The sequence below is a fragment of the Syzygium oleosum genome, unplaced genomic scaffold, assembly GCF_021117445.2.
Source record: "Syzygium oleosum isolate NSW1041296 unplaced genomic scaffold, Sole_v2.1 Sole_v2.23, whole genome shotgun sequence".
In the NCBI taxonomy this organism is placed as follows: domain Eukaryota; kingdom Viridiplantae; phylum Streptophyta; class Magnoliopsida; order Myrtales; family Myrtaceae; genus Syzygium; species Syzygium oleosum.
Window position 1 is genome coordinate 1,839,256 of NW_026607507.1, and position 26,342 is coordinate 1,865,597.

At 41.6% G+C, this 26,342-nt stretch overlaps 4 protein-coding genes and 2 long non-coding RNA genes across 11 annotated transcripts; 3 read left to right on the forward strand and 3 right to left on the reverse strand.

Annotated features, from left to right (window-relative positions):
* Positions 1 to 666: 666 nt before the first annotated feature.
* On the reverse strand, positions 667 to 3,529 carry LOC115674738 (myb-related protein 2). Of its 2 annotated transcripts, XR_008814281.1 has the most exons (8): positions 3,394 to 3,529; positions 3,090 to 3,303; positions 2,931 to 3,007; positions 2,704 to 2,761; positions 2,525 to 2,597; positions 2,352 to 2,421; positions 877 to 1,757; positions 667 to 844 (listed from the first exon to the last, which is right to left on the reverse strand). XR_008814281.1 is itself a non-coding variant. In XM_030597234.2 (7 exons), the coding sequence occupies exons 2-7, from the start codon at positions 3,298 to 3,300 to the stop codon at positions 1,077 to 1,079; spliced, it is 1,170 nt and encodes a 389-aa protein (XP_030453094.2). In that variant the 5' UTR covers positions 3,301 to 3,303; positions 3,394 to 3,529; the 3' UTR covers positions 667 to 1,076. The 2 variants fall into 2 exon arrangements, 1 of the variants encoding a protein (XP_030453094.2); XM_030597234.2 differs by having other exon boundaries at positions 667 to 1,757.
* On the forward strand, positions 3,238 to 8,366 carry LOC115674739 (uncharacterized). 5 transcript variants are annotated; one of them, XR_008814284.1, is made up of 3 exons: positions 3,238 to 3,374; positions 4,780 to 6,703; positions 7,005 to 8,366. It is a non-coding gene; the product is annotated as an uncharacterized LOC115674739 (long non-coding RNA). The 5 variants fall into 5 exon arrangements; XR_008814283.1 differs by lacking the exon at positions 3,238 to 3,374 and having other exon boundaries at positions 3,913 to 6,703; positions 7,005 to 7,873; positions 7,971 to 8,366; XR_008814286.1 differs by lacking the exon at positions 3,238 to 3,374 and having other exon boundaries at positions 3,913 to 6,703; positions 7,005 to 7,462; positions 7,704 to 8,366.
* Positions 8,367 to 10,322: 1,956 nt separating this feature from the next.
* LOC115666985 (uncharacterized) lies at positions 10,323 to 13,215 on the forward strand. Its single transcript, XM_030588626.2, has 6 exons — positions 10,323 to 10,483; positions 10,578 to 10,628; positions 10,831 to 10,882; positions 11,743 to 11,801; positions 12,278 to 12,323; positions 12,914 to 13,215. The coding sequence occupies exons 1-6, from the start codon at positions 10,415 to 10,417 to the stop codon at positions 13,039 to 13,041; spliced, it is 405 nt and encodes a 134-aa protein (XP_030444486.1). The 5' UTR covers positions 10,323 to 10,414; the 3' UTR covers positions 13,042 to 13,215.
* A 644-nt stretch (positions 13,216 to 13,859) lies between these two features.
* LOC115666984 (E3 ubiquitin-protein ligase SIRP1-like) lies at positions 13,860 to 15,038 on the reverse strand. The gene has a single exon (XM_030588625.2). The coding sequence runs from the start codon at positions 14,944 to 14,946 to the stop codon at positions 14,065 to 14,067; it is 882 nt and encodes a 293-aa protein (XP_030444485.1). The 5' UTR covers positions 14,947 to 15,038; the 3' UTR covers positions 13,860 to 14,064.
* Positions 15,039 to 16,565: 1,527 nt separating this feature from the next.
* On the forward strand, positions 16,566 to 17,910 carry LOC115674653 (uncharacterized). Its single transcript, XR_008818946.1, has 2 exons — positions 16,566 to 16,919; positions 17,515 to 17,910. It is a non-coding gene; the product is annotated as an uncharacterized LOC115674653 (long non-coding RNA).
* Positions 17,911 to 19,175: 1,265 nt separating this feature from the next.
* LOC115674791 (uncharacterized) lies at positions 19,176 to 23,805 on the reverse strand. The gene is given in 5 exon segments (XM_030597306.2): positions 19,176 to 19,270; positions 19,272 to 20,096; positions 20,176 to 20,216; positions 21,043 to 21,454; positions 23,577 to 23,805. Coding segments are annotated over 4 exon segments (948 nt in total). The 5' UTR covers positions 21,065 to 21,454; positions 23,577 to 23,805; the 3' UTR covers positions 19,176 to 19,210.
* Positions 23,806 to 26,342: the final 2,537 nt, after the last annotated feature.

Here is a 26,342-nt window from a genome sequence, read left to right on the forward strand (position 1 = left end):
CTGACTCTTTTCCTAAACAAACGAAACGCCGAAATGAAGGAAATACTTTCTAGAAATATGTTTTTCACGAAACAAACGGATCGTTGTTTGGCGGAAAATATTCTCCTTTGGAAAATATTTTCCTGGAAGTCTTTTCTGGAAAATGTTTTCGAACATAATTTTCCGTGTTCGACGACCAATATGAAAAGTTTCGAAAATATTTTTCCTAGACTCTTTTTCCTAAACGAACGAAACGCCAGCAAATGAAGGAAATGCTTTTTAGAAATGATTTTCGTTTTGAAGAAGCGGAAGTCATTTCTTCAAATGAAATAAAGCATTTTGTGAACGAAGGAAAATATTTTCTCACGGAAAACGTTTTCAAGCCCCGATTTCTCGGAAAACAGGAAAATATTTTCCTGAAGAATATTTTCCGTAGCCAAGCAGAATGGAGCACAAGTTCCTTTGATTTTTTGGCTTAATATATTAACCTAGTTTGCGATGAAACCTTCGCAACATATTCAAATTATGTAGTGTTATATCTGTATTTTTCCCTTAAAAACTCTACGAGATTATCGAATTACGAGGTGGACATAATTATCTCTGTTCCTTATATATATATATTTCAAGAAGTGCATATTTCAAAGAGTGTACATTTTGATTTTGAATATTTCACTGGAGAAATTTCGGATGAAATAACTTTTGTACTTTTTTATTTATTTTCCAAATTACAAAACACATGGTTTATTGTTTTGCAATTATTTTTCTTTTGCGTCAAGTTACACCATAGTTTTTTTTCGTTCGTTTACGTCCCACATAAAACATCTCCCCGCTTATCAAAACCTTATTATCCGAACAAAAAAAAAACCTCATGATAAAAAAAAAGAACCAAAAAAAAACCTTGCTAAAAATATTAATTGAAAAGAAAATGGGAAAAAAATCTCTTTTTTTTCTCACTTTCCCGCTACAGACCGTGTGCTACGAAGTCGACAGATGTCCCCCGGCGCTCGAACTCCGGACCGGAGGCAGCTCCGGCGGAACTCGGCGGTGCGAACTCTCGTCGTCCTCGTCGCGTAAGCTCGCCGTTGAGCGCCCGCCTCTCAGCTCCAGCTGGAACCGTTCAGATCGAGCGGCTCGCGGCGGCTCGAAGCGTCTCTGCCTTCATCGCGAGCGTTCAGGTCCAGCTCCGATCGAAGGCGAGAACGTCCGCAGTCGACCGACGGTCCCTCGCGCTGTTCCCCCTCGGTCGAGTCCGTCTCGCCGTCGCCGGTTCGTCTGGGACTCGTGAGCTTGATTTCCTCGTCGATCCGTCCGTTCGTCCCCTCGGAGGAGCTCCGGCGACCGCAATTCATGGATAAATCACAAATCGCCCTCTTCACTCTCGCTTCCGCGTCTTCGCGAGCAGTCTGCCCGCTTCTGCGATCGTCTGCGATGTCCGACGAGAGCAGAAACGGGTTAGGATGATGGTCCCTCGATCGCGATCCGTCGACGACCACCTTCCGGTCCTTTTGAGGCCGTTCGCACGTCAGGCAACTGTCGAGCGAACAATCGGTGTTCTGGTTCGTTTGCAGCTGGTGAAGATGGAGATCGATCGAGTCGGGAAATGCGGAGCTCAGGCTATCGGCGGACACTTTAGAGACCAGCTCGGAGAGTTGATTTTTGGCTGCCTCGAGTCCGACGGAGCCTAAGTCGTGTCTTCCGAGAGTCTCCTGAGCTTTCTCCAGCACAGCCTGGAGATATTTTCCCTGTGCTTCTATATGCAGCTGCATGTGTCTCTGCACCTGCTTAAGTTTGGCGCACAGATTCTCAGTTTGTTCTTCAGATTCACCAATTTTTGAATGATGCAGAAGTAACGAGCTAGGAAAATCGACGTACTCAACATCGAATCGGAGGCTTATAGTCAGTCGAAAAAGTTTCGGGGTTGGTGGATGTTATGTTCAGAATAAGTTGTTTTTGGCCTCAATTGTTAAGAAAAAGCTTCATAAGCGTCTTCATTTTCATGCTTTCGGCATTGGACTTCTTATTATTAACATATCTGAATGCTCGGAGCAGTTTTGTATATGAATATGATTGTAAATTCCCTTTTCAGAGATGTGTATCAACAGATGAAATCTTTTCTATAAATCATTTCGTGTTTCTCTTTTCTATGGGATCGCAGTATGTCATGGTTTAGTCGATTTTCGAATGTTTCTAATTAGTGTGTATATTGGTCTTACTTCTACACTTAAGCACACGAGAGATCCTTCTTTAGCATCATTTGAATGTTTTTTCCCAACATATTCATATGCACATCGTCTCAGTTGAGTAGTTCTCGATCTTGTTGGGTAATGGTCCATTCATTTTGTCTCTACATGAATTTTGAACAAATAATGTACCTCCATTTGCTCATGAAGCCGTCTCTGCACTTCAATTTGGACCTGAAATGCTTCGCTTATATGTAAGTTTCTGCATTCAAGAAGTTCACTTTCAGAGTCTGAATTGCTCTGCAAATATTGCACATGCCAACTTAGGCAGACGAGTGAAAATAGAAATTCTTTTGTGTTCTTACTTGTTCACTTGTATTGCAATGCTTGAATTGTTCATATGAGGTCCATTTGCTTCTGACGCTTTTACTTCTGCCACTGGTTATATACATTAAGAAAATTGGTTTCTTAATTGTTAGGTGCTGAGTGCTCAGTGAATTAGGTATAAAAAAAGAAAAATTAAAGAGAACAGAGTTTGTTTTACCAGCTCTGTTTGTCCCATTAGTTGCTTGTCCATGCAGATTCTTGCTAAGCCTGTATTTCTGCCACAAAGGTATGATGCTAGGATTTATTATACAAGTTTATGCTCATGGCTGTCAAGTCAGAGACAAAATAGCGATTTGTGCAGCCTGTTGCCATAACCTGATTTGTGTCTCTCCAAATCTCGTGTTGAAAAATTATAAGCTCTGCGGGACTATGAGGCAAGTTTACCTGAAGATGGCTCTTTAAATGGTATAAGGTAAGTCCTGGAATCCCCATAACTTTCAAAATTGATTTCGGAGTAGCCTCTGAAAATTACATCATGAAATTAGCATACTTTGGCAATGTACTTATGAAAAACTTTAAATTTATCTCGTCTTCCATACTCACTATCTGCTCCTCCAAGCTGATTGACTGCTTCCACAAACCTTTTATGGAGGTCTGCGGTCCATTTTAGCCTGGGCTTAGCATCGGTTGAGAGTATAAGTGCTGAATCTCCAGGGCCATTTGCAGCTTGCAGAAGCAGATGCCTTTGTGAAAGAATGGACATCCTTGAAGAAGGGTGGAAGTTCTTTCCTCCGTATAGACTATAATTTTGCATTATCTATGACGAAGAGAACGTAACCAATATGAAACTTAACCAGAAGAGCTGTTCAAAACCAAATCTGGCTTGAGGTCAGTTATATACGATTACCTTTTCTCTGTCCAAATATGCCGCTTCTGATATCTGGAAGTCGGTGCAGTTACGTTGTTGCTGAAGAGCTCTTGGTCTGGTTCACTGCATTAAGGAGACTTTCTTTCAAGTGCTCTTTCTTATATTGTCTTGTAGGTCTCTCTTGAATGAAAGGCATGCTTGTGCATTGATTTATAGGGCTTCTAATTTCCCTGTTTTGAGAGGTTGTGAAGGTATTGTGGTCATTGAGGCATAGAATATTTGTCACAGCAAAAGCAGTGGACCCGATCCAATATCTATGGTGACTGGAAAGAAAAATTGTTTGTTCTGCTTTGCTAACTACAATCCCTAAAATCCATCTTCAGTTTCCTATCTCAGATAATCTTACTCATTTGGCAAGAGGCATAAACTAATCTACACGTGCAAATATGTTCATTGTGCTTCCGTGATTGATGCGTTTCTTCCTTATTCGTCTGCTTGGCAAAGGTTGGAATCATATTCCCATTCATGGAGGTATTCTCTGACTCGGATTAAAAGAGTCCACTGGTTTTGTTGTCTTGACAACTTCAAAATCATAGCACATTTTTGTTCTAAGAGTGGATTTTCAGGATCTCGAAGCCTCTTCCTGAACTTAGAGTAGTAGGAATTTTGTTTTTCCAAGACATTACCTTAACTAATAGTAAAAATGAAGAAAAATGGATTGGTTCATTTCTGCCTGGCAATTCATATTAAAGGTTGTAGATGTAGACACCAAAGAATGTCTTTGTTAGTTACATTTGGAGTATGTAGGAGACGATTCTATTGTCTGGGTCATTCGAGGCCTTTGTATAAGACACACTACAAAAAGGCAAAGGGGGCTCCTCCTCCTTGGAGTTTAGAAGGCAAGGAATAAATTCCACTTTCTCTCCATCAGAAGTTTAGTACTTATTCAGCTGTTGGGGAATAAACAAAAAGTGGTTCCAGATTTCTTTTAGTTTTTTAGTTGGCATAAGACAGCTGGTCTAGCCCCAGCGAATCTATGCATCCTAAGCCGCAGGAACCAGTGAGAAAACAAAAGAAGGACTGTACTTGCTTCCAGACTTTTATTGGTAAATTAAGGGACAATAGTGCCTAGAGTGGACCACCTACCTTGCCCTTGACTCATCCTGCTTTAAATATCTAATTCGCTTGCCCCAATTTGCAGTTTCCTTCTTTCAAATTGTTTTCTTGTTTTCTATATGCAAGATGCTTCTTGGAAGATTCACAAACATAAAAAGAGTTTGTTGCTGGATGCAGTTAAAGAAAACTTTTGTGTGCAATTATTCACACTGATATGTTCATAATTAAAGAGAGAAATAATGCTAGAATTGGCATCTGCGGTTAAGTACATTATACATACTAATGCTGGTTATTGTACTTTCCATCCAGGTATTTTCTGTGGGCACTGACAGTTTGACACCCATCTATGACTGAATAGTATGTACATTAAGCCTTTAGGTCAAAGCAGTTTCAATTTGTAAATGGCAGTGTGTATTGTAATGACAACTGTGGTTTATGGTGATAAGTATTATAGTGGAACTATACCTGTCTGATATATAAAGTGATGAATCCACAAACGAGGGTGATGGATGCTATAGCAGAAAGACAGTTCATTGGTATCAGTGTAACTGTAGTCATGTCTGAAAGATTAATTTGTTTAATTTGCAAATCCAGTGGAGCCATGGTTGCGTAGTGAGACTAATTAATTGTACCTACCTTAGTACCTATAGGATAATTGGAAAGAATATCATCTATGCTTCTATACGATCAACATCTAATGTGGAATAAATTTGTATACCCGTGTGATATAGAGTGAATAAAATCTGCAATATAGAATGATGAATGCTATAACAGAAATGTACATCAAAACCAGTGCAAAGCAGTTAAGACCACTATACATTAATTTGCTTAATGTGCATCAGTGCGAGAGCAGTGGTTGTCTGGTCATGTTATGCAACCATACCTACCTATATTATATTCAGAAAGAATAATATCTATGATGCTGTAAAATCCGCAGCTAATGCAGAATAAATTCGTACGTGGGTCCAGAAAGACACAAGCTGCTAGTTCACTATCTAATTACCCTTACGGCAGTGATCTATAATTTATCGATCGGTGAAGACATGGTCAATCAACAGAACCATTTAGTGCATTTTGGTGATGTCAGAACAAACACTGCGAACTGTAGATCAGAGTGGAGCTCCAGAATCATGGATGCATTCCTTGTAATGGTGAAATTACATTAGTTCTGCAGCAGAGATCAATCAATTTGGTAGGAGAATATGTTATGCTATCTCGAATACTTGATGAAGTGGAGGCTGCTACCAAAATGACAAAGTAAGAATGCCTTAATAGTTTGTTGGCATGTTGATGGAATAAATAACTCAAACGTCATTTGGTCTTCACAAGAAAACAGAACAAATGCTCATGCCCTCTATAGTCAATTTCAGCACACACTGATTTTCTTTTGTTGTGGTTTATTATCGGCACCAGAGAGTTTTGAGTCAAGTCAAAGGACATTTGAAGCATATCTCACACTGAACAGTTAAATGCCGAGAGTTAACGATGGTACTTCACCAAAGTGTAGTCTATTACTTGCGGATATTTTCTTTTTGCTTCTTTCCGCTCTAGTTTTTTCTTGCTGATTAAAAAGGTCCGCTGATAACTTATGCTTCTGCAGAGGGATCAGGCTTCTGTAGCTTCACACTTGCATGATTATGCCGAACTAATATTAAAGAAAATCATATGAAGTTGATATAGGTGCATGATAGTGTCATATTTTATTTTCTTTTGGTAAGAATGGCTAGTGCTATTACTTTCTTCTGCTCACATATCTGATTGGTGACAGGTACTTGGAAAGTATTTGCTTTTACTTGATGTTGTCGTAAAGGCCTTATTTTGGTCTCTTCCACCTGGATGAAGGCATTTTCATCTTGCGCAGAGTAAAGGAGGGAGCATTCTCGAATTATTATTACCATTTGTAGAAGCTTATCCTCTAGGTTTTCTTATGCATTATAGAGGAAATGTTCTTTGTACTTGGATTTGCTTTTGTAGATATTTTATCATTGGAAAACTTATTCTGCAGGTATGGCCTGGTTCTGAAAAGTGAGGCATCATCATCGGCTCTCAGAATCAGTCTATCATAAGCAATGATATCGCAAAATTGTTATTGGTGCTTATCCGTTTTGTGAAACGCCAATGCATTAGCCAAAAAGGAAAGTGAGAAATGGCCACAGGAAAGCAACTCCCAGTGGAGAAAAAGTTGGAGGAGGGGAAGGAAGATAAAAGCATACAGATTCCGTTAAAATCGAATGTAAGAATCTTAACTCAAACCGAAATGCATGAGCCATATTCTCAAGTTAAGAATATGATTATTCGTTTCTTCCAAAAGCTACTAAGAATGGATGCTTACATATATGCTCCTTTTAGCTAATCAGTCTGATGCTGTTCAAAAATTACGATTGCTATTTTGTCATTATATTTCCACATTACTGGAATATCACCGCAAAAAGAGATTTGATATTTGATAAGCCCAATGTGACGTACAGGGATCCCCGAGTACACATCTCTCACCCATTCTCTTGAGCAACTTGCTTGTTGAATTCAACTTGCAGGAATATATAGGTGTGCTTGTCCGCAAAGTCTCTCGGAAATTAGGTTTGGCACTTGCTTGCATCCTTGCATCTGTTGTGGTCAAGCGGCGAGAGCGCCAGCATGTCGAACTATCCATATTTCATGCCTCAAAACTGTTCAGTGTGATTATTCTTCTTGTGATCGATCCCACTGAGACAAACGAGAATTTACAGAGCTCCACACGTTAGCTTCAAAAGAGTAATCGACTTTTAGAGTTGCGATGTGGGGTTATTACACTTAAAGTTGACGTGCTTAGCTCCGTGTATTCTTCTAGATGAACACATCACAAGGGGAAGTGCAACTGTGTTCCGTTTTTCTGCATTTGGTAATTTAATCGGTTTTCCTCTAGTCAAAGACAGTAAGCCAAACCTAAAGACTTCTACTTGCCAAAACCTCTGGTGTCTAACGATTCTTCTAGTCCAATGATTTTCATTTCTCTGTAAGTGGAAACAAGCAAATCTCGGATGCCATGTTAAACTATAGAAATCTGACAATCGTGTCTAAGCACTACGCGCTTATAAAGACGGAAAAAGTGCCTCGTCTGCTTTTGTGCCTAGAATGAAGAATGCCCTTTGCAAAGCAATCCCTTCCAACCGTGCCTTTTATCCCTTTTCCATTCTCGAATCAATCCAAATTTTAAAGTACAAGACGAGGTCATGATAGTTTTGCTTCCTTTACAGGATTCATTCTGGAGCGAAGTGTCCATTTCATGCATATATTCCCCCCTCCCCCACCATTCATTTGTTTGTTAGCCGAGATCTAATCCAAGAATACCGAGTACGCCGCACCTGTGCTGTATGGTCCCACTGCATCTTGCCTTTCTTATCGGCCTCTATATCCATTCTTTCAGGTTTAAGGAACATATGCACTTGACTTTTCAGTTCTGTGCGGAAAGCTGATCCAAAAGTTCCCTTTTTTTTTTGGTTTTTGTATGCGCATATGATCAGGTACCGGTTCATCTGCATACTTGAGCATCACCCACAGAAACGAGGACCATGTCTTCAAAAGGGATCCTGAAATCCTTAAGAGGCGGGCACCGAGGATCTGCGGTCGTGAAGACGAGTAGAGATGTGTTGCGACGTTGATTGAATGCGTCGCGATGAAATCGGAACGGGTCGATTGGATTTCGTAGTTCAGGTTGATCTGCTGAAGAGGTCACAGGATTATAGAAGCCGGGTTCATGAGTTCTACGCTTTCTTTTACGTTTAGTCCTATATGTTTGAATGACAGAATGATCTGACTTAACTCGTCGAGAATTAGGCAATGTGAATTGGGAGAGAAAAGAAGTGCAGCGCAGGACTTGGCCTGCCTTGATATTGTCCAAGGTTGATTACATTATCAAACACTTCAAAGGCTTAAACCTCTTCGATTAGATCCAAGTCCAACGCGTTAGCTTTTAAACTCGAGCCCATGGATTTTTGGTTGTTTTTGGGACAAACATTCGTGAGTAGACAAAGTCAAGAAGCACGCACACTCACGACTCAATCCCAAACAACACATTCGATATTGATTTCCCACTATTCAATCGTTCCTATCCTGTTCTCTCAAACTTAATCAATGAAATGCTAAGATGGATCGTTGACTCTCGGGCTTGAGAAGCGTCAAATCCACCGTTTCATCCATTCGTTTGTAACTTCAATAGTAAAAGTAATGCAAGTCGCAACATTACTCGTGATATGATATGGCATAGCGGATTGTAACCGGGTATTTAGAAATATAAATTGAACACAATTTATAATAAAAAAATCCGCAACATCACTTAATATGTCAGTAGTAAGGGGAAAAGTGTCAAAAAAAGTCCTAAACCTTTTGCATTTGTGCCAATTTAGTTCTAAATCTTTTTTTTGTGCCAATTCAGTCCTAAACATTTTGCATTGGTGTCAATTTAGTCCTAAACTTTTTTTTGTACAAATTCAGTCCTAAACCTTTTGCATTGGTGCCAATTCAGTCCTAAACCTTTTGTCTTTGTGCCAATTCAGTCCTTTCGATCAATTTTGATTGGATTTTGCTAACGTGGATGCTGGCCGGCTGGTGGCCAGTCATCGGCGTTGACGTGGACAACTTAAATAATATTTTAATATATTTTTTGAATTTTTATTAATTTTTTTCTTTTCTATTTTTTCCCCCTCCCCTCCCTCCTTCCTCCAGCCGGTCACCGGACTGGCGACCGGCCAGAGGCCGGCGCCGGCGAGGCTCGCCCTCGCTAGCAAAGGCGAGCCTCGCCCAGCCGCTCGGCGAGGGCGAGCTTCATCGGCGTCGGCCTCTGGCCGGTCGCCGGTCCGACGACTAGCTGGAGGAAGGAGGGAGGGGAGGGGGAAAAAAAAAAGAAAAGAAAAAAAAATTAATAAAATTTCAAAAAATATATTAAATTATTATTAAAGTTGTCCACGCCAGCGCAGGTGACCGGCCGCTGGCCGGCCGGCGTCCACGTCAGCAAAATCCGATCAAAATTGGTCGGAAGGACTAAATTGACACAAAAACAAAAGGTTTAGGACTGAATTAGCACAAATATAAAAAGTTTAAGACTGAATTGGCACCAATGCAAAAGGTTTAGGACTGAATTGGCACTAATGCAAAAGGTTTAAGACTTTTTTGGCACTTTTTCTCAGTAGTAAGTATTGTGAGGAGTTTGTTAATCGCGTGGTATAAGAAGGATATATCTTTAATTTTTTTTAATGTACATTGAAATTATTCTTTTCATGTTTGTTATAGTTTACAAGATCCAAATCATTTATTCAGGATCGTTCTCCTAGGTAGGGGTGTGCAAAACAGACCATCTAAACCGGGAACCGCCCGGACTGGTCGGTTTGATCTGATTATGGGAGTGTCAGTCTGGTTCCTGATTCCTAAAAGTGAAATCGGTGTCCAGGCGGTCCAGTTCCCAATTACAAGGTGAACCAGACCGATTACATATACTTTTTTTTTTTGTGATTATGTGTAGTCGACATGGGGAATACAATTCTAATTTTAGAACATATGTGTAGTCGACATAGGGAACACAATTCGTCATCTTGTTTTTGTGATTACGTGTATTCGGCATGGGGAGCACAATTCTAATTTCAAAATATATGGTATCAAGTCATGGGAAAAAAAAAAAGTGAACGGTTCCATTAGACCGGACCGGAGTTCCCGATCCTAGGATCAATCGGTCCGGTCCCCGATTCCCAATTTTGGGAAACAGGATCAGGAACCTATCACCCCCTGCTCCTAAACAACTAGTCACTGCTTTAATGAAAAAAAAAATAGATGAAAAGAAGTAGAAGAAAAAAAAACAGTTCCGCCGTAATAAAAATTTAAAAAGAGAAAAAGGAAAACCAGTAAGACGCAGCGAGATCGCTTGCTCTGTGGCGGGGGAGGGCTTTAGAGAGGGTTTTTACGAAGGACGGCGGCAATGGCGGATCCGAGCCCTCGAGGCGGCTTCACATGTCATCACTGCGCAGGTCCTCTTTCCAAGGCCATGGTATCTCCCTCCTCCTCTCCCTCTCTCTCTCTCTCTCTCTCTCTATGGTTTTGGAAGTTCTAATGGTCGCTCGATGTGCGCTCGATGGTCTCAGGAGACCAGCGATTGGAACGTGTCTCCCCTCATCAGAGACAGCTTCTCCATGGTGATCCCTCTATCCCCGCTTCTTCTTTGTTTTCACATCTCGCTCGCTTCGCGATTCGCTCTCAGATTCCGTCTGCTCGTAGTCTCGACTCTCGAGGTGGTCGTCTTAGGTAGCGGGTTTGTTTCCTCCGCACGACGCGATCGTGTCCTGCGATCCCGTTGTCGCTCTTTGATTTTGTTTTCGGGCGTTGCTTGGTTTTCAGATCGGTTCAGCTGTGGGTGGTACGGCCAGCGCTTTCTATGGATTCAACCACGGTATGGATGCGCATGGCCCCTGTTTCTCTCTCTTGTTTCCGTGCTTCCTCGTCCGATTAGGTCCGCGACGTGGATTCGATCGATTTTTACGGCAATTGATGTGATTCCATACGTGGCGTGAAATTCGCATGCTCATGTGCTTCAGGCTGACTTGGGCTTGTGTGAATTCAGGGAGCCGTGTGTCCTAGATTTTATCGGCGTGGTCGGTTTGGCTTTGGGAACACGGTTTCTTTAACTTTCCGTTTGTCATCGGCGGTAACCGATATCCACGTGCTAATTGGAGTCACTCCGGCCAGGCCATTTTTGCCCTTTCGATTGTTTACCTGTATTGGGGAAGGACATGTTTATAGCACTCTTGTTATGGTAGTTTTGATTTCTCGCGAATTATTTGTAACGAGAGGGTAGTTTTGTTTAAACAAAATTGGAAAAAGTTGCCTCTTTATGACTTAAGGGGAAATCCCCCAACCTGTTTTGTGGTGTTCTGAAATTTGCAGAAAGTCAAGTGCTGCATAATTTTTGTAGTATCTACCGAGAGAAGCTTTCTCATTGTCTCCGCGGCCTTTCCCTCTTGTAACAACCTTGATTCCTGAATTTTGATCTTCCAGTGGATGCTCCTTATTGCAATTTCATAACATCTTTCACTCGATGAAGTCTGAATTTGAAAGATGAAAGCTTCAATCGAACGTCTGAATCAGATCGACTTTGCTCCAAGTTATCTTCCTAATAAGGAGATGGCAAATTGTGCGGTTGACTTGTGATGTTGAATGTTGACTAGTGATGTTGAATGTACAGTAAGGCAAGCGTCATGTCTTACCTTTTGTTTCCTAATCGTTTATTTGTCTATTTGTTGGCCGTTGTAGTGATGCCAATTGTCCGGAGATGGGTAAAAGGGCCGATGTGGTTGCATTTCCTTATTGGCGTAAGTTTCTTATGCTTCTTGTTTCTCTATTAGTTTCTTAGCTATAGCTGTTTATGTTCAGCTGATACGACATTTTGCCTTTTCTGGTACTCTACGTTGTTCTGTATTCTTACCATTATTGACTTTTCATTTTTAGACCATAGTACTTAAGATTCTGCTGTTTAATGAGTGATTGCATGGATATGTGCTTTTTGAAATGCTTGTTCCTGCTAGTGACTCCATCTGTAGAACACTTGAGAGCATAATTTCTAGGATGAAATGCTTATTCCTCCTCTTTCTGGAAAGGCATTGGATTATTGAAGATTCTACTTTTAGAATCAATCCAGCGGGCGATTTGATCTCTCAGACAGACATAACTGATTTTTATTCTAATTATAATATGTATTACAAATTTATAAGTTTCTTTCGCATGGAAATGCTCTCTTTTTTTTTTTATTGCTCAGTTCAGTCTGGTGACTGAAACTTTTGCAATGCAGGCACCTCCCGTGATAGTATTCTCTTCAGCCTGTGCAGGATTGGCAGGTTTCTTCTCTTCTTTACTTTCTCCGTTTCCTGAATTCATTGTCAGTTCATATTTATTTCTTTTTCACGGATGACTAATGGTATGCTTTCGTATTTCTTCCCCAAGTCCATTAAGGAAAGTCAGGTTTCTGTGATTATGATGTGATGAACAGAAGTCTAATGACTATGGCTAGCAATTGAAATGACCTTTTCTTACAAAAATCACGTGTTTAGGGCCTCCATGATCGATCTTATATAAACCTCTATCGTTATTCAATTACCTTAATAAGCAAGGAAATCAATTTGTCTTTTGGTCTGTGCTCAGTGGCCAAGATGGCACATTAAGCAATCACTATGATTCCCTTGATGTTTAAATCTAAACAGTTCTTGAACCTTGAAATGAGAACATCGAGGGTCTAATTTCATATTCGACCCAATTTAAGGGGATAGTACAGTATTGATTTCTGTTTATTCAACTTCCAAAAGATTTTCAATTCAAATATTATCAAGAGGAGAAAATAAAGTTGAGGAACTGAGCGTATTTTTTTGTTATGTTGCTATATTGAGTGTGCAAGCATCTTAAAGTGAATGGTTTTATGGGGAACATGCAGGTGGTGCAGTGCCTGCTCTAGCCCAACTTGCGTCTTCATCTTATCATGCGGCTGTCTCCTCTCCATTGCCTCCTTCAGCTTCTCAAGATGATAAAATGCACAAGTCAAGAACTTCATCTACCCTGTAAATATTACACCAGCTCTTTCTCTACTGCATGGGGGTGCTTGGGACAGAGGAAGAGAGTTAGTTTGCCTGTGCAGGTTTGATAGGCTTTCGGGAAATTGTTCCATCAATTTTGTATTTATTGATCAACTCAAATGTTAAATTACATGCCAAAGCTTCATCTTTTGCATTTTGATCACTTTGGGTATGATGTCCTTTGCACCTCATTCCATATGCTGGAAGCAAATTGGATCTCTTCCTCGCTGTTTTACCATCACTGACTCACTTGGCTTGATACCTGAATAAACACACCGGTTACAATCGTCTAACGTTTATGCTTACATCTCCCTTCGTTGTACGGCTTGTCAGTAAGAGCATTGGGATTGAAGGATGAATCAATGACATAAAAATTGAACTGCCCAATTCTACTTTCAAATGCTTCATCGTGTATGAGCCATTCATATTTGTTTCTGGGGAACTCAAGGGCAACTATGAAGTAGATTGTTGCGGCTCCATCTTTCACTCGGTGTATTAAGTCTAGTCATGGTGAGAACTGGTTTTAACTGAGCTACTCTGTTTATATTAGGCCACTGCTTCGTATGCAGTCTTGTGTTTTGGCGCCTTGGAGATTTCAAGTGTTGAATGAAGCAGATGAATTACTAAATCATCTATATAATAAGTCTGCGTCTATAAGGATCTCGGATGTGAAGAGTTCTTTAGATGAATGTGCACGTCCCGTTAGGAAGATGTCAGGTTGTCTGGTCTAACATGTATATCCATCGTTTCACTAACTCTGGTGCTCACCGCTCGAATGTCGCAACTATGATAGGAGAACTTATTGATTCCTGACTTGTATTTTTACACCATAATACAAAATTCCACACTTTCTAGTTCTTCTTTTGTTATGCTTTCGGACAAACGTGGTGTTCGATACAGGAAAAACATAGATACATATAGTAGTAGACTGGACTTAACAATGTGCATATCATGGTATTTTTGTTTGGCCTTTCAGAACTCTGAGTACAGTCACAGGGCAAATTTGTCATGACTATCCTATAAGAGGCAAACGCCTCGAGGCATTCCGTGTTCGCTGCTCTCCTCCTCGAGTTCCACCTCTACCATCCATAATCCCAAGTTTTTCGATTTTTGCATAGTCGGGAGGTATTCTGCATCTGCAAAGTGGGCAAGAACCATGCAGCTCCAACCACGGAAAGATACACCACCCATGGAATCTATGCTTACATCCCGTCTCCTTCGCTTCTTCTCCCATCTCGAAATCCTCCAAACAGATTGAGCATTGCGTAATCTCCTTGATGGTTACCATTGGCATGGCCTCAACCGCCTTTCGAGCCTGCATGCTGTCGTAGAAGCGAGAATGTCGGTCCACTCCCAGTAAATGCTGTTGAAGTACATCCAAGTCGGTTCCTAGGAAATAGTCGGCCAAGGGGCTGCGAGCCTCTTCATGTGCGGTGCGACTCTGACCTTGGAAGACCGAGCCGCTGTACAGTAGGTCCTCGAGCAAAATCCCTTCGCTGCTGCTCTCCCAGTCGTCTTCCGAGTCCATTGACTCACTCTCGGAAGAAAGATCACCATGTGAGTTCCTTTGAAACGTGAGCTCAATGAACCCTTCCGCAGCATGTTCCTCAGCTTGATCCACATCCAAACCGATGTGCGCCGCCGCTGAGGTGATCGAATTGGGAGAAGAGTCCTCATCTCCGGCTGGACCTATCAAGCCCAAAAGTACGGGAGACCAAATTGGAACTCTGTCCTCCGGATTTGGCATAGTATTGTGGCTGTTGGTTCTGGGGCCGCGCATTTCTTGCAAGAACTTGCTCTCACATTGAGGGCATTTGATCTCAGCTTCAGTCAATGGGTTTACTGTCTGAGAGCAGACGTAACACCAGTGACTGATCACCCCAGAATCTTCCATTTTAGCAATATCTCTGTCTAACAACCTGACCAGCAAAGAAGAACTAAAGCAAATGAGGAAGAGAAGGCCAAGGCTACAAGGTTGAGACTATGAGGTTGTCTCCGACCACGGTCTGTTCGGATAGCTATATATATATATATATGCTTACGAAGGCTGCCCAAGAAAAGGAATAAAACCAATGGGGACAAACTAGTTGTCAAAGTATGACCCAAATAGCCCAATAAAAACATGCAGAATATAGTAAGATGTGATCTATTCTAACACGATGCCATGGCCAATAAAAAATGATACTTATGGGATAGACTCCATGCTTAACTGATAGAGGGAGGGGAAATTGTCAAATCAGTCCTAAACCTATTGTACGGCGACCAATTCAATCCTAAACCTTTTAATTTTGCCAATTCAGTCCTAAACCTTTCTAAATCTTGCCAATTTAGTCCTTCCAGCCAATTTTAGCCGGCCGGCGCTGACGTGGCAAATTTTTTTTTTATTTTTTTAATCTTTTTTTTTTTATGATTTCTTCCTATGGCCGGTCCGGCTACCGGCGGCCGGCCAGAGGGGAGGGCCGGCGAGGTCGACCTTGCCGGCCTCGCCACTGCTGGGCGAGGCGAGGCCCAGCAGCGGCGAGGCCGACCTCGCCGTCGCGAACTAGGCGACGGCGAGGTCGGCCTCGCCTCAAGCGGGGCGAGGCCGGCGAGGTCGACCTCGACTACGGCCCTCCTCCGGCCGGCCACGGTCGCCGGTCACCGGACCGGCCAGAGGAAGAAATCAGAAAAAAAAAGAAAAAAAAAGATTAAAAAAGAATAAAAAATTGCCACGTCAGTGTTGGCCGGATGGCCGGCGCCGGCCGGCGGCCACGTCAGCGCCAGCCGGCGGCCACGTCAGCACCGGCCGGCTAAAATTGGCCGGAAGGACTGAATTGGCAAGAATTAGAAAGTTTTAGGACTGAATTGGCAAAATTAAAAGGTTTAGGACTGAATTGGCCGCCGTACAATAGGTTTAGGACTGATTTGACAATTTTCCCGATAGAGGGATTAGCCGGGTCACGAACGCTTTGTATAAGAACTTACCAACTTTGATGTGATGTTTGAATGCAATCTTGATTTAATTGGGTCGAAGTAGACTCTTAATATTAAATTGTAAGTAAGTGCCGGTAAATTTTACAACAGATCGGTTTTGTTTCTCTTGCATTCTTCTACATTTATTCCATTAGAAGGTTACCATCTCTATTGTTTACTCTCGAATGTGCTAAACTCATTTTCCCCCCCTAATATTTAGCTATCCATCTATCTTCTTCTTCTTTTTTTAATTTCATTTTCCCTAATCTCCAATTTCTCTTGTACTGTTTTATTTATATTTCTTAATTAAATATTTTTACGAAGGGATTGTATCCTATGAAGCACAAAGGGTTTTATTTGATAAAGGTTATTTCCCACTCCAAATTTGTTTTATTGGATTTTTTCTTCTTTTGTGAAAGTTTGAGATTAAAAAGATGTCTTGGATTTGATTTATAATATAGAGAGATTCACTACATCCTAAAACTTATGTACTTTGTAGTTATTTCGCTCAAATTTACAAAATTTTATTTTATTTTGCATTGCAATTGTCTATTTTTGTGATTAATTATCGTTGGTGTTTTTTTTTTTTTGCCTAAAATAATCATCCTTGGTGTTGTTTCCCATGAAGGAGTGATATAAAGGGGGAAGAACCCTAGCTAGAGAAGGCACACTACTTGATCTTATCCGAGCAGGGGAGCGAGGACTCTCGGACGGCGGATGAGCCGCCCTCCCTCCGCCGCCGCCGCCGCCGCCGCGTTGGGCTGCCGGCGGCTCTCCGTCGCTTCTGTCTGTCCCGTCCTGCGATGAAGACAGCCCGCGGTCAGAGCCTCTCTCCTATATATTGGATTGGGCAGTGATGGCCGCGCGGGCTCTCCCACATGATCAATCTGTACGATTTCATTTCTTCATTTGCACGTATGTTTGCATATATGTATGTATGTATGATGTACTAGTCAACTGCAAAATGTCGCGTTGTTTCTGCTTGTGGGTTTCGAGAGTGATTCCGTGCGTAAAGATTGAGACTTTAGGCGAGCACTCTAGGTGTTTGTGAAAATGTCATCGGTTGGACATGAATGCGAAACGCTTCACTCAGTTCTTTTTTTCTCAGAACCAACGTTACGCTTCTCATAAAGCTATTTCCCCCGGTAATTTTCTTGCTGAATGCGGGTGAAATGAATCGAGTTTGGTAACTCAAGGAGCAACTCAAGCAAACAGATGTAATTGTGTTTGGAGCTAGTATTTTTGGAGGAGCTGCAATATTTTTATCATTGGACTTGTGCAGGAACACTAGCTTGGCATTGAACTTGTGCAGGAACGCTAGCTTGGAAACTATATAGTAATGTATTGTAGTAGGTGAACTCTTAAGGGCTATATGAACATGGGGATAATGCGAGTGTTATGTAAGCGGAAACCTTGGTTTACAGGTGCTGGAATGATCAAGTACTCATGCATTTGAGCTAGTTGACTCGTTGATTTGTCTTGTTTGTCTCGTAGATTTGTCTTGAAATAGGTGGTTGCTGATCGCATTGGAGCTTGGTATGTCGGCCCACGCCGCTAGTGTCGAGAAGGCATCTTTGCCGCGTTAAGGCTGAGGCTGAAGGAAGTTGGATTTGATGCAGAAGCAGCTGCTCGAGCTGATGAGCTGCTGAGGGCTATGTGTTGCATAATGGCCTCCTGGCGAATGTGCGCATGAATGGAACATACTTAAGCAAGGGTTGCCCAGAGTGATGAGAAGGTGATTCTGGCTTAATGGGAAACTGGAGTTGTATCGTGTGGAGTTTGGCTCTCTCGTCGTTGGAAACGTTCATAGTTATGACCATCAAGATCAGTACGGCTTTCCCTGTTTGACAAATTTGTAATAAAACAATCTTGTGGCTGAGTAGTTACCTAATTTCATGTTCTTGTATGGGGTTCTATTTTCATATTATGACTTTAATCTGAAAACCTTGGTGACTTGGATAAGTATACTAAGAGTGCAGCATCAATAAGTGAGTAAGGATCTACATGCTGACATTGAATATGGAAAGCTGGACAATAGAGAAAATCTCTGATTTGCAACGGTGGTTTATCCATAAAGAAGCGATTCCTCTAATGTTACAATCACTCGAGGGGCGCAATAACCGAAAAAGGTACCCGACCTTGTACATGGGCATACTCATGGCACAAGGTAGGATTGAACGGCGAAAGCTTCCCTCTCCTTTGCTTATCAGCCACTGAGAATCGAAAGCTGCAGCTCCATTTGGTGAAGAACAGGTACCCAATTTCAGTCCAGATGAGTGTACCTTCCTTCACCCAAATCACAAAAGTTGTATGGAACAAAATGCGTTAACGCGTGTCGACAAAATGCACGAGCAATAGCTAAATGCTCAGGCTCTCAGAACCTCTGCCATTAGCCATTGCAAGTGCAGCAACTGCTAAGTACCACCTATCCACACAATCATGTGAGAACTGCTCAGGTGGCAACCAAGCGACCAGCATGAGCTGCTATATGCGGTGGTCTTAGTTCCACCGTAAAGAATATGTGAACTTGAAACCATATCCACCTTGGTTTCTCAAATTGAGAGCCTTTTGTAAGGACAGAGAACAAATTAATGCAGCACAAAGTGGATTGAATTAGCAAGACATCAGTAATTTCATGAAAATCTCCACTGGCAATATTCCAAAACACCAACTTCTTTCCTTTTATCAAGTCTCAGCATATGAAGTCTCAGAACTTCCAATATTTATACTTTTGAGGACCCGGTCTTTCACTAAGCGATTTTGTTCATGTCAAGCACAAAAAACCTTCTGAGTGAATGTATGCAAAAAAATGTGCCTGACCAAATCTACCTCCAAGTTTGTTCAGATGGACTTTTCAATCCTTTGTGTACAATTATAGCTCTCCAACTCATCTCACTTGAGAAATTGCAAAGGTCCAGGAAAACGTGTGACAACAATGCATCCGACCCGGGGCTATTATACAAGAATGCCTACCTGAAAGTCGAAGCAAGTCAACCAGGATCAGAATATGAGAAGAATCTGTGGATAATTAGAATCTTGATCAAGTATGAAGGCACATGCTACATCACCTTAACTAGAAGAAACAGGACTACCGGAAGATACATGGTCCACGACTGGCAGCTTGCTAGAGGATGAACTGGCCTTGTCGGAGACTCTTTTGTGGCAAAGATCTTTACTGCCGCTCCCCTTAAACAGTAGATGCCTTTTTAGCCGATTCCCAAAAGAAGAACCACCAATATTCCAACGCTGAACAACCCGAGGCCACTTTCTCTTTAATCTATCCTTAGTGTGTGCTGAGGCTTTGTCATTTTGATCAAGTGGGCCCTCATCTATCACAACCCCTCGACTCCTCCTTAAAGATCTTAATGCCATCTGCAACGACTCTTTCACAAATGGAGATTCCGAGGTAGGTCCAAGATACTTCAGGCACAAAGGACATGGAGGGTCATGAATTTGGGTTTTGGGGGTCATGTGCTCCAAGCAATCTGCATGAAAGACGTGGCTGCAGGGAAGTACCCCGGCAATCGGCATGTCATTGCCACGTAAAATCCGATGGGAACTCCACGGTGACTTCTGCTGTAGCAATTTTCCACAAATCCCACATTTCTGATCCATTCCAGGGCCATAAGGTGATGTAATTTCCTCCCTGTCCGTGTTTTCTGCAATAGCACACCTTTCTACATCAAACCCTAGATCGTAACTACTGGCATTACTCCACCTAAATCCTTCTCTTCTTGAGCTTGTGTTGAGATCTGGAGATGCCTCTAACTTTCGAAGCTCAGCAAGAGCTCTGTAAAATTTGTCCTCTCTAGACAGACCATCTTCGTGCCAGTAAGATGGCGAGATACGATCCTCACCAGGAGTCAACCTGCCGAGGCTGCTAGCCTTGGCATCATCAAAGGTCTCGAAGTCAGACACTGGATTGTGAAACAACATTGGGTAAACAGCTTTTGACACGTGAGAGCGTCTAGAATGACGGCCAGGAAGAAAGTACGGTTGCTGTCGTGTTGACTCCCAGGTGTCAAACTCTGAGAATGATGATGGGGAGCCAAAACTGGGGGACGCTGCAGCTGCTTTCACAGCAAGATACCTCTGAACAGAAATGCACATAGGATTCAGTACTAATTCACAATGAAGGTAACATAGTTCAGAAGGTGAAAGTATCAGTCACCTCAGCGCAAGGGGGATATGGGGATGTTTCAGACCTTGATCCTGATCAAGGAAAATACAGCAATGATCATTAAGAACACCAAACTCAATCAGAAGAACAAATGGAAGTAACAAGTAATAACATCTTTCCATCTAATCCAGCAGAAGAGAAAGTTGGCACAGTTCTTCAAACCAACACACGAATTAAGACTGTCTTGTCGATTACACATGCTAATGATGATGATGATGATGATAGAGAGAATGACATGGATCTAAGGAAAATGTATGCACGATAGAATTGATAAGAAGAGTGCACGAAACATAATTGATTCTGAAGTCAACTTTCCATGCAAACCTCATATACTGATTTATAATCCTAGGGATACGTACACTTAACATACATGTCTTATCTGCTTTAATTAACAGTATCTGTATTGTCATTTCAGGTTCTCCTCAAGCTTGGGGTGCTCAAAATACAGCTTCAATCACGGACCTGTTTATCACTTGGCCAAAAGAAAAAAGTGCCTCTACAAGGTACATAAGAAAGACATGTTTCATATCCTTAAGTCTCAGTTCATCAAATTAAATTTAAGCAATTCCACATCACCAGCACATATGCACTATGCATTGTTGAGACCTCCTACGGCGCATCTGTGGTCAAGATTCATACTATATGCAGCAAAGGAAAAGACAACGAATTTTTACAATTGTGTACAAGCAAGAAGAAGAATAATAAGAAAACTGTCTGTTGAAATTGAAAGGACATCCAAATTTTTATACAGTCTAACCTAAGCGAAAATAGTTGTTTAATCATTCACATAGCAACCAAAAAAATAAAAACCACTTGTAAGAAATTAGAGTAACTGCTAAAGAACATATAAAAGATTACCTCTTACTGAAGGGCCAGCCATCTCGCCCACTTTGAATTTTTGTACTGGTGAAGTCCACCGCCTAGATGCCTGAGCACTATTTGGAGGGCTATCGTTATAAGAAAGTGCACCATCAGACACCGAATGGTGATGGCTTGTAATCCTATTACTACCCAACCTGCTTCTGCGTTTCTTGCGGTTTGAGGAAAATGATAACCTGTTAGTTCCATAACCTCGAGGTAGCACATCTGATTGCAATCTACAATCCCATATCCTTGACGGAGGAGGTGAGAAGCTAGAATTTGTCCGCCAATATGGTTCAACTCTATCTGTGGAGTTATCACCAACTCCTGATTCTGTGCCTGGTTTTGATCCATGTGGCCCAGCGGCCACACAACAAAGCGCACCCGTCTTGGTTATACTTTGCACTGCCTAAAAGGATAGGCAGCATTCACGTCAATGGCCAAGAATGAAGAAAGGAAGTCAGATTGCAAATTTTTCAGATGCTAAGTGGGACTAAACGGTGCCACGGTTAAGCAGAAGCATAGGCAACTCTCATTTCAAAGTATCAATATAGTGTTTAACATGTGCCTCGTAGGAGTTGAAGCAAGATTCAACAGAGAATCCTCCAATGAAATTCTGGCTTTACACTTAAGCTGGTTGACCATGCTTCTCACTTGTTTAAATCTATGTCCTCCTCTCTTGAGCTGCACCAGGTATTGTAGAAAAGATGAGAATCTCATAGGAGTTTAATTAGGTTAGCAGCACAGAAGAGCCCCTCTCTCAGAAGTTAACGCAATATAGAAGTATATCAAGTGAAAAGACACTTCCAGACGACAGAGTTCGCATGATATCAAACATGAGGTAAGGAAAGGATGGCTAAACCTTGCTATTCTAATATTAAACGTAAAAATTTGATGCTCAGTCAGAAGATGCAGCTCTTTAGTTGCAGATGCTGGACAAGAGCCAAGAGGAGACAGTGCTATCATTACAAGACTGTTATGCCAGCTAGTCAGCTCGTAGTGAACGTGTTCCTTAATTTGCTTGCCTCCTAGAGTGACATGGGTAGATATTTGGAAATTGGAAGAACGACCTTGATTAGTTAGACACAGCTTGGTACAAAATGGAGCACAATGGTCCACACTGATGCAAGTAGCCAGCCTCACTTAGTATGTAAAAGCCTTACTCTCGTTGTTGCTTTAAATTAGAATGTATACCAGATATACCAACCACCCCTGTTAGAATCGTTAAATAGCTAAATCATACTACTTTTAAGAAAACATTGATCAAATGAAGAGTAGTTCCGCTTCATCTTAGATGGCCTCACTTAGTATGTAAAAGCCTCATTCTCGTTGTTGCTTTAAATTAGAATGTATACCAGATATACCAACCAACCCTGTTAGAATCGTTAAATGGCTAAATCATACTACTTTTAGGAAAACATTGATCAAATGAAGAGTAGTTCCGCTTCATATAGATGGATTTGGATAGATCAAATAGCTCTACAAGTATGAATGTATAATATCCAAGCTTTAAGGGAAAGGTGCAAATCTTGGAAATATGGATATCCATGAAAATGATAGTATACTAGCAGGGCCACCGTAGATTCCCCTAGCTGATAAGATGACATGCTCCCTTATGAGATTCAAGAGTAGTAATATCTTTAGCCATTTCTGAGACTCACTTCTACCCAACCACAGTTGACAAACAACTACTTGGACCAGTCACCCCCAAAAAGACATTCAAGTGAACATTTTCACATATCAGAAATGCGTATACCACCATTCGTTAAGCTTAAGATAGCTTAGATTAGTTACCAGATCAACTTGTCTCAAGAAACATATTTTCACAACACCAAAATTTACAGCTCCTGTCCAACCTGACCACACGCAGCATTTTCCTTCAGAACTTGGGCTGACTACTAACTGAAAACAACGAAAGATGCACCGACTATAATTAAGAAAAAGGTAAGGTAAGGTGAGTTTAGATGAATTAGCATTAAAAGAAAATCTTCATACAAAAGGTAAAAAGACGAAAGTCCCAGAAGGGAGTATCTAAACCGAATGCCACTGGATTCTTTCTTGCCCCTATTCAACCTTCTTCAGCTCGTACGATTGTAATCTTCTGAAAATAACACCCCACCACATTCATTTGAGCTCCCCCACGTTCACAACATGGAACAAGGACTTGCTAGAATTGCTAAAAGCTCAGGCTTTCAGACAAACTGACAGGTCAATTGACGCACACCCGCAACAACTACCCCAAAGTGACAAAATAATTCATCAACGAAGCCCGAAAACATCAGCAGCAAAACCAACAGCCAACAATTTTCAAGAATGGACAGGCACATACCAGAATCCACTTAAAAAAAAAACACACAAATCCGTGAACAATCGACAACATCACAAAAAAGCCCACGAAAGCCATGTCCAGCTGAAGGAATGACAAACCACTCCATGAAAAAAAAAAAAAAAAAAACCCAGAAAGCCTCAGACTGGAAGAAGGAAAACGAGTGCAGCCCGAACAAAAACAAGAAAATCTGCAGAGAGCATACCTCTGAATCCGAACACGACAAAACCAGCAACCACCCCTGAAAACCGGAGGAGAAAAGGCAGAGAAACGAGAACCCTAAAAAGGGTCCCCTGATTCGGCTGCCATTGACATCTACTTGCAAAAAAGATATTCCCTTTTCCTCGTTTTTTTTTTTCCTTTCCTCCTCCTCCTCTCCCTTCTGCTTTTCCTCGGCGTGGAAAATGAGACAAAAGGAGGAACATGGGGTGCCAAAAGCAGAGCCGGTGATGGCGACGGCCCCGAATGCACCACTCAATCAGATCAAATTATTTATACATTATGATTGCCAAATTATCGTCGCCAATCAACAAGGTATGTATGCGTAGGTATACCCGAAAAGTGGTTTGATTAGAACAATAATAGTATAACCTGCAAAGGGTCGAGGAGTTCTTTAAAATTTGAGGGGAATTGGAGTCTATCATTGCTGGAATCTTGCCCCGTGTAACGATCAACAGCACTTTAATTATTGAACCTCCCCCGCTAATGCTGCCAAGGAAACCTGTTCGTTGTGTCGTACTGGATAGGGATGTCACGGGGACGCTTTCTCGGTAATGCCCCTCCCCCCACCCGACAGCATTTTTTTCTTAATCCCTCCTAATTTCGTTCGTTTTTGTTCTTTCTATTTATTTTTTTTCATTTGTGATGAAAGACATCGTCGATCAATTCCCGTGACGGGTCGAGACATTCTTGAAGGGTCGATGCACTTGTGATTCGATGGATGCAAGGACCTTGTCTTGATCATTCACATACAAGCATTTTCAGCAACGAAAGTTCATGCTCTTTTTAAGTCGCATGTGATGATCCAATTAAAGATTACATGAAAGAAAATACGTAGAGATATTATGGAAAAACTGTCGGGGGATTCGATCTCCATTCATACTGTGCGGAGGCATAAGTGGTAAATCAAGTATGGTGCACCGTATGAAGATCGTGCCTTCAAATGTGATTAGAGCTCTGAAATGAGAAACAATTTGGTTGCAGTTGTCAGATGATTCGGTTGCAATTCAAGAATTCTCCTAAAAAAAAAAAAGTACCTTTTTAAAGAGACCGTAAATTGCATAAGGTAGATTTGATACGTCAGGCAATGAGATCAAGTACTCCTTTCGAGCGCAAAGTCTCGTAAATTTTGGGCTCGAAGGTGTCTTTCTTCTCCACGCATTGGAAAGACACTAAGATGCTCCAAATCAATACATACATATTCAATCCCTCTGAATCAATTATAAATTGAGAAATATATTTTTGAAACCAAGTGTCCATATCCTTAAAGGAAAACGACACAAATGATTTGTAACGATCGAATTTTCGATCCTTTTCGGGATTTAGGAAATGAGTTTGACCAATCTGTATAGTGAGATCTCACGGGACCGCGCGCATTCTCGGGATGCTAACTTAGGGGTAAGGCTATTACGGGATTGAGTTCGCGCGACCAAAGAATCGACCTGGGTTTGATCTTCGACCAGTATGGGTTGACGAGGGAATGTTTTGAGCGGCCAGAGGCAGTCTATTTGATTGATCGTGTCAGAAGAGCACTAGTAATGGACCTCGCAATTATATGACAATCGAGGTCGTCTGGGAAGAGTAAACTTAAACGTGATTTGACTTAGTGTCGGTCACGGGTCGAGCGCGTAATTCCGGGGAGCCACCCGTTACGAGATAAGCTAAAATCGCGATTGTTCAATTTTAGGCATTTCTTGGAATTCGGGCAGGAATCGAGAATTTTGAAAGTAACAATTTTGAGCGGCGAGATGACGTTTTGGCTTGCCAGCCTTGGCCACCATTTACGCAAAAAAATGGATTTCGATCAGGGGAAAAAATTACGGTTTGCCCATGGGTACACCAATGTTGGATTTTGAGGTCGTTTGAGGTTATTTTTCGAGGCTAGCGTCATTTTGGGGTGGCCACGCACATTTGGAGTAGTTACGGTAAAAATTGGAATTTTGGCTCGGAAGTGAAAAATAATATTATTTTAATCCCAGGACTTCGCGATCGATTTTCGAGGGCTTAGAGGCTATTTTCACGAATCCGACGCCATATTATGTTGGCCACTCACATTTTTGGTTAGTACGGTCGAAAAATGGAATTTGCCGGCGAAAAAATTCTTGTTTTGCCCGGACCTGTATTGGAATTCGAATTTTGGACAATTTTGGGCAATAATTGAGTACTAAAATAAGTGAAAAAGAAATTGAAATTATTGAATTACCACCTTGCCCTTGAATTATTGGATAAAGACAAACGAGGGACCGTTGGATCAAGGGTATTTTGGGAAAAATTGCGGATCGCCAGACACGTGTCCCCCACCAGTCCACTATTTCGACCCCTCTCTCTCTCTCCTCCCTCTTCTGGCCAGAACCCCCTTCCACGATCACTCTCTCTCTCTCTCTCTCTCTCTCTCTCTCTCTCTCTCTCTCTCTCTCTCTCTCTCTCTCTCTCTCTTCATCTTTGTTCCTCCCACGGTGGTGTGTGTTGGCTGATTTCCAGTTAGGTTGCTGCTGCGTCGCTGGTTTTTGTTATTTTTACTGTGACTTATGTGGTCCGAATTTGAGGAAGTGTTCCTCATGAAAGTTGTTCCCAGAATCTTGAAATATAACATATTTTAATTTGGGAATTTTTGGAAATCATTTGAGGCTATTCGGAAGCCCATCTTTGGACCGAAATAAAACTGCCCGATTTACTGTTCATCCGACCTTCGGGTCTGTTCGAATTTTTATAAATTTTTCCAGGCCTATTTTCAAAATACTTCCTTCACAAA

Excerpts from the sequence above, each read along its gene's own strand:
- LOC115666984 (XM_030588625.2), bottom strand. The coding sequence starts at position 14,946 with ATGGAAGATTCTGGGGTGATCAGTCACTGGTGTTACGTCTGCTCTCAG.
- LOC115674738 (XM_030597234.2), bottom strand. The coding sequence starts at position 3,300 with ATGCAAAATTATAGTCTATACGGAGGAAAGAACTTCCACCCTTCTTCA. Across the intron at positions 2,598-2,703 it reads TAATGGGACAAACAGAGCTG|TGGCAGAAGTAAAAGCGTCA; the intron begins GTAAAACAAACT and ends GTATATAACCAG. Across the intron at positions 1,758-2,351 it reads GGCTTCATGAGCAAATGGAG|GTGCAGAGACACATGCAGCT; the intron begins GTACATTATTTG and ends AAACTTAAGCAG.
- LOC115666985 (XM_030588626.2), top strand. The coding sequence starts at position 10,415 with ATGGCGGATCCGAGCCCTCGAGGCGGCTTCACATGTCATCACTGCGCA. Across the intron at positions 11,802-12,277 it reads GGTTGCATTTCCTTATTGGC|GCACCTCCCGTGATAGTATT; the intron begins GTAAGTTTCTTA and ends TTTGCAATGCAG. Across the intron at positions 12,324-12,913 it reads AGCCTGTGCAGGATTGGCAG|GTGGTGCAGTGCCTGCTCTA; the intron begins GTTTCTTCTCTT and ends GGGAACATGCAG.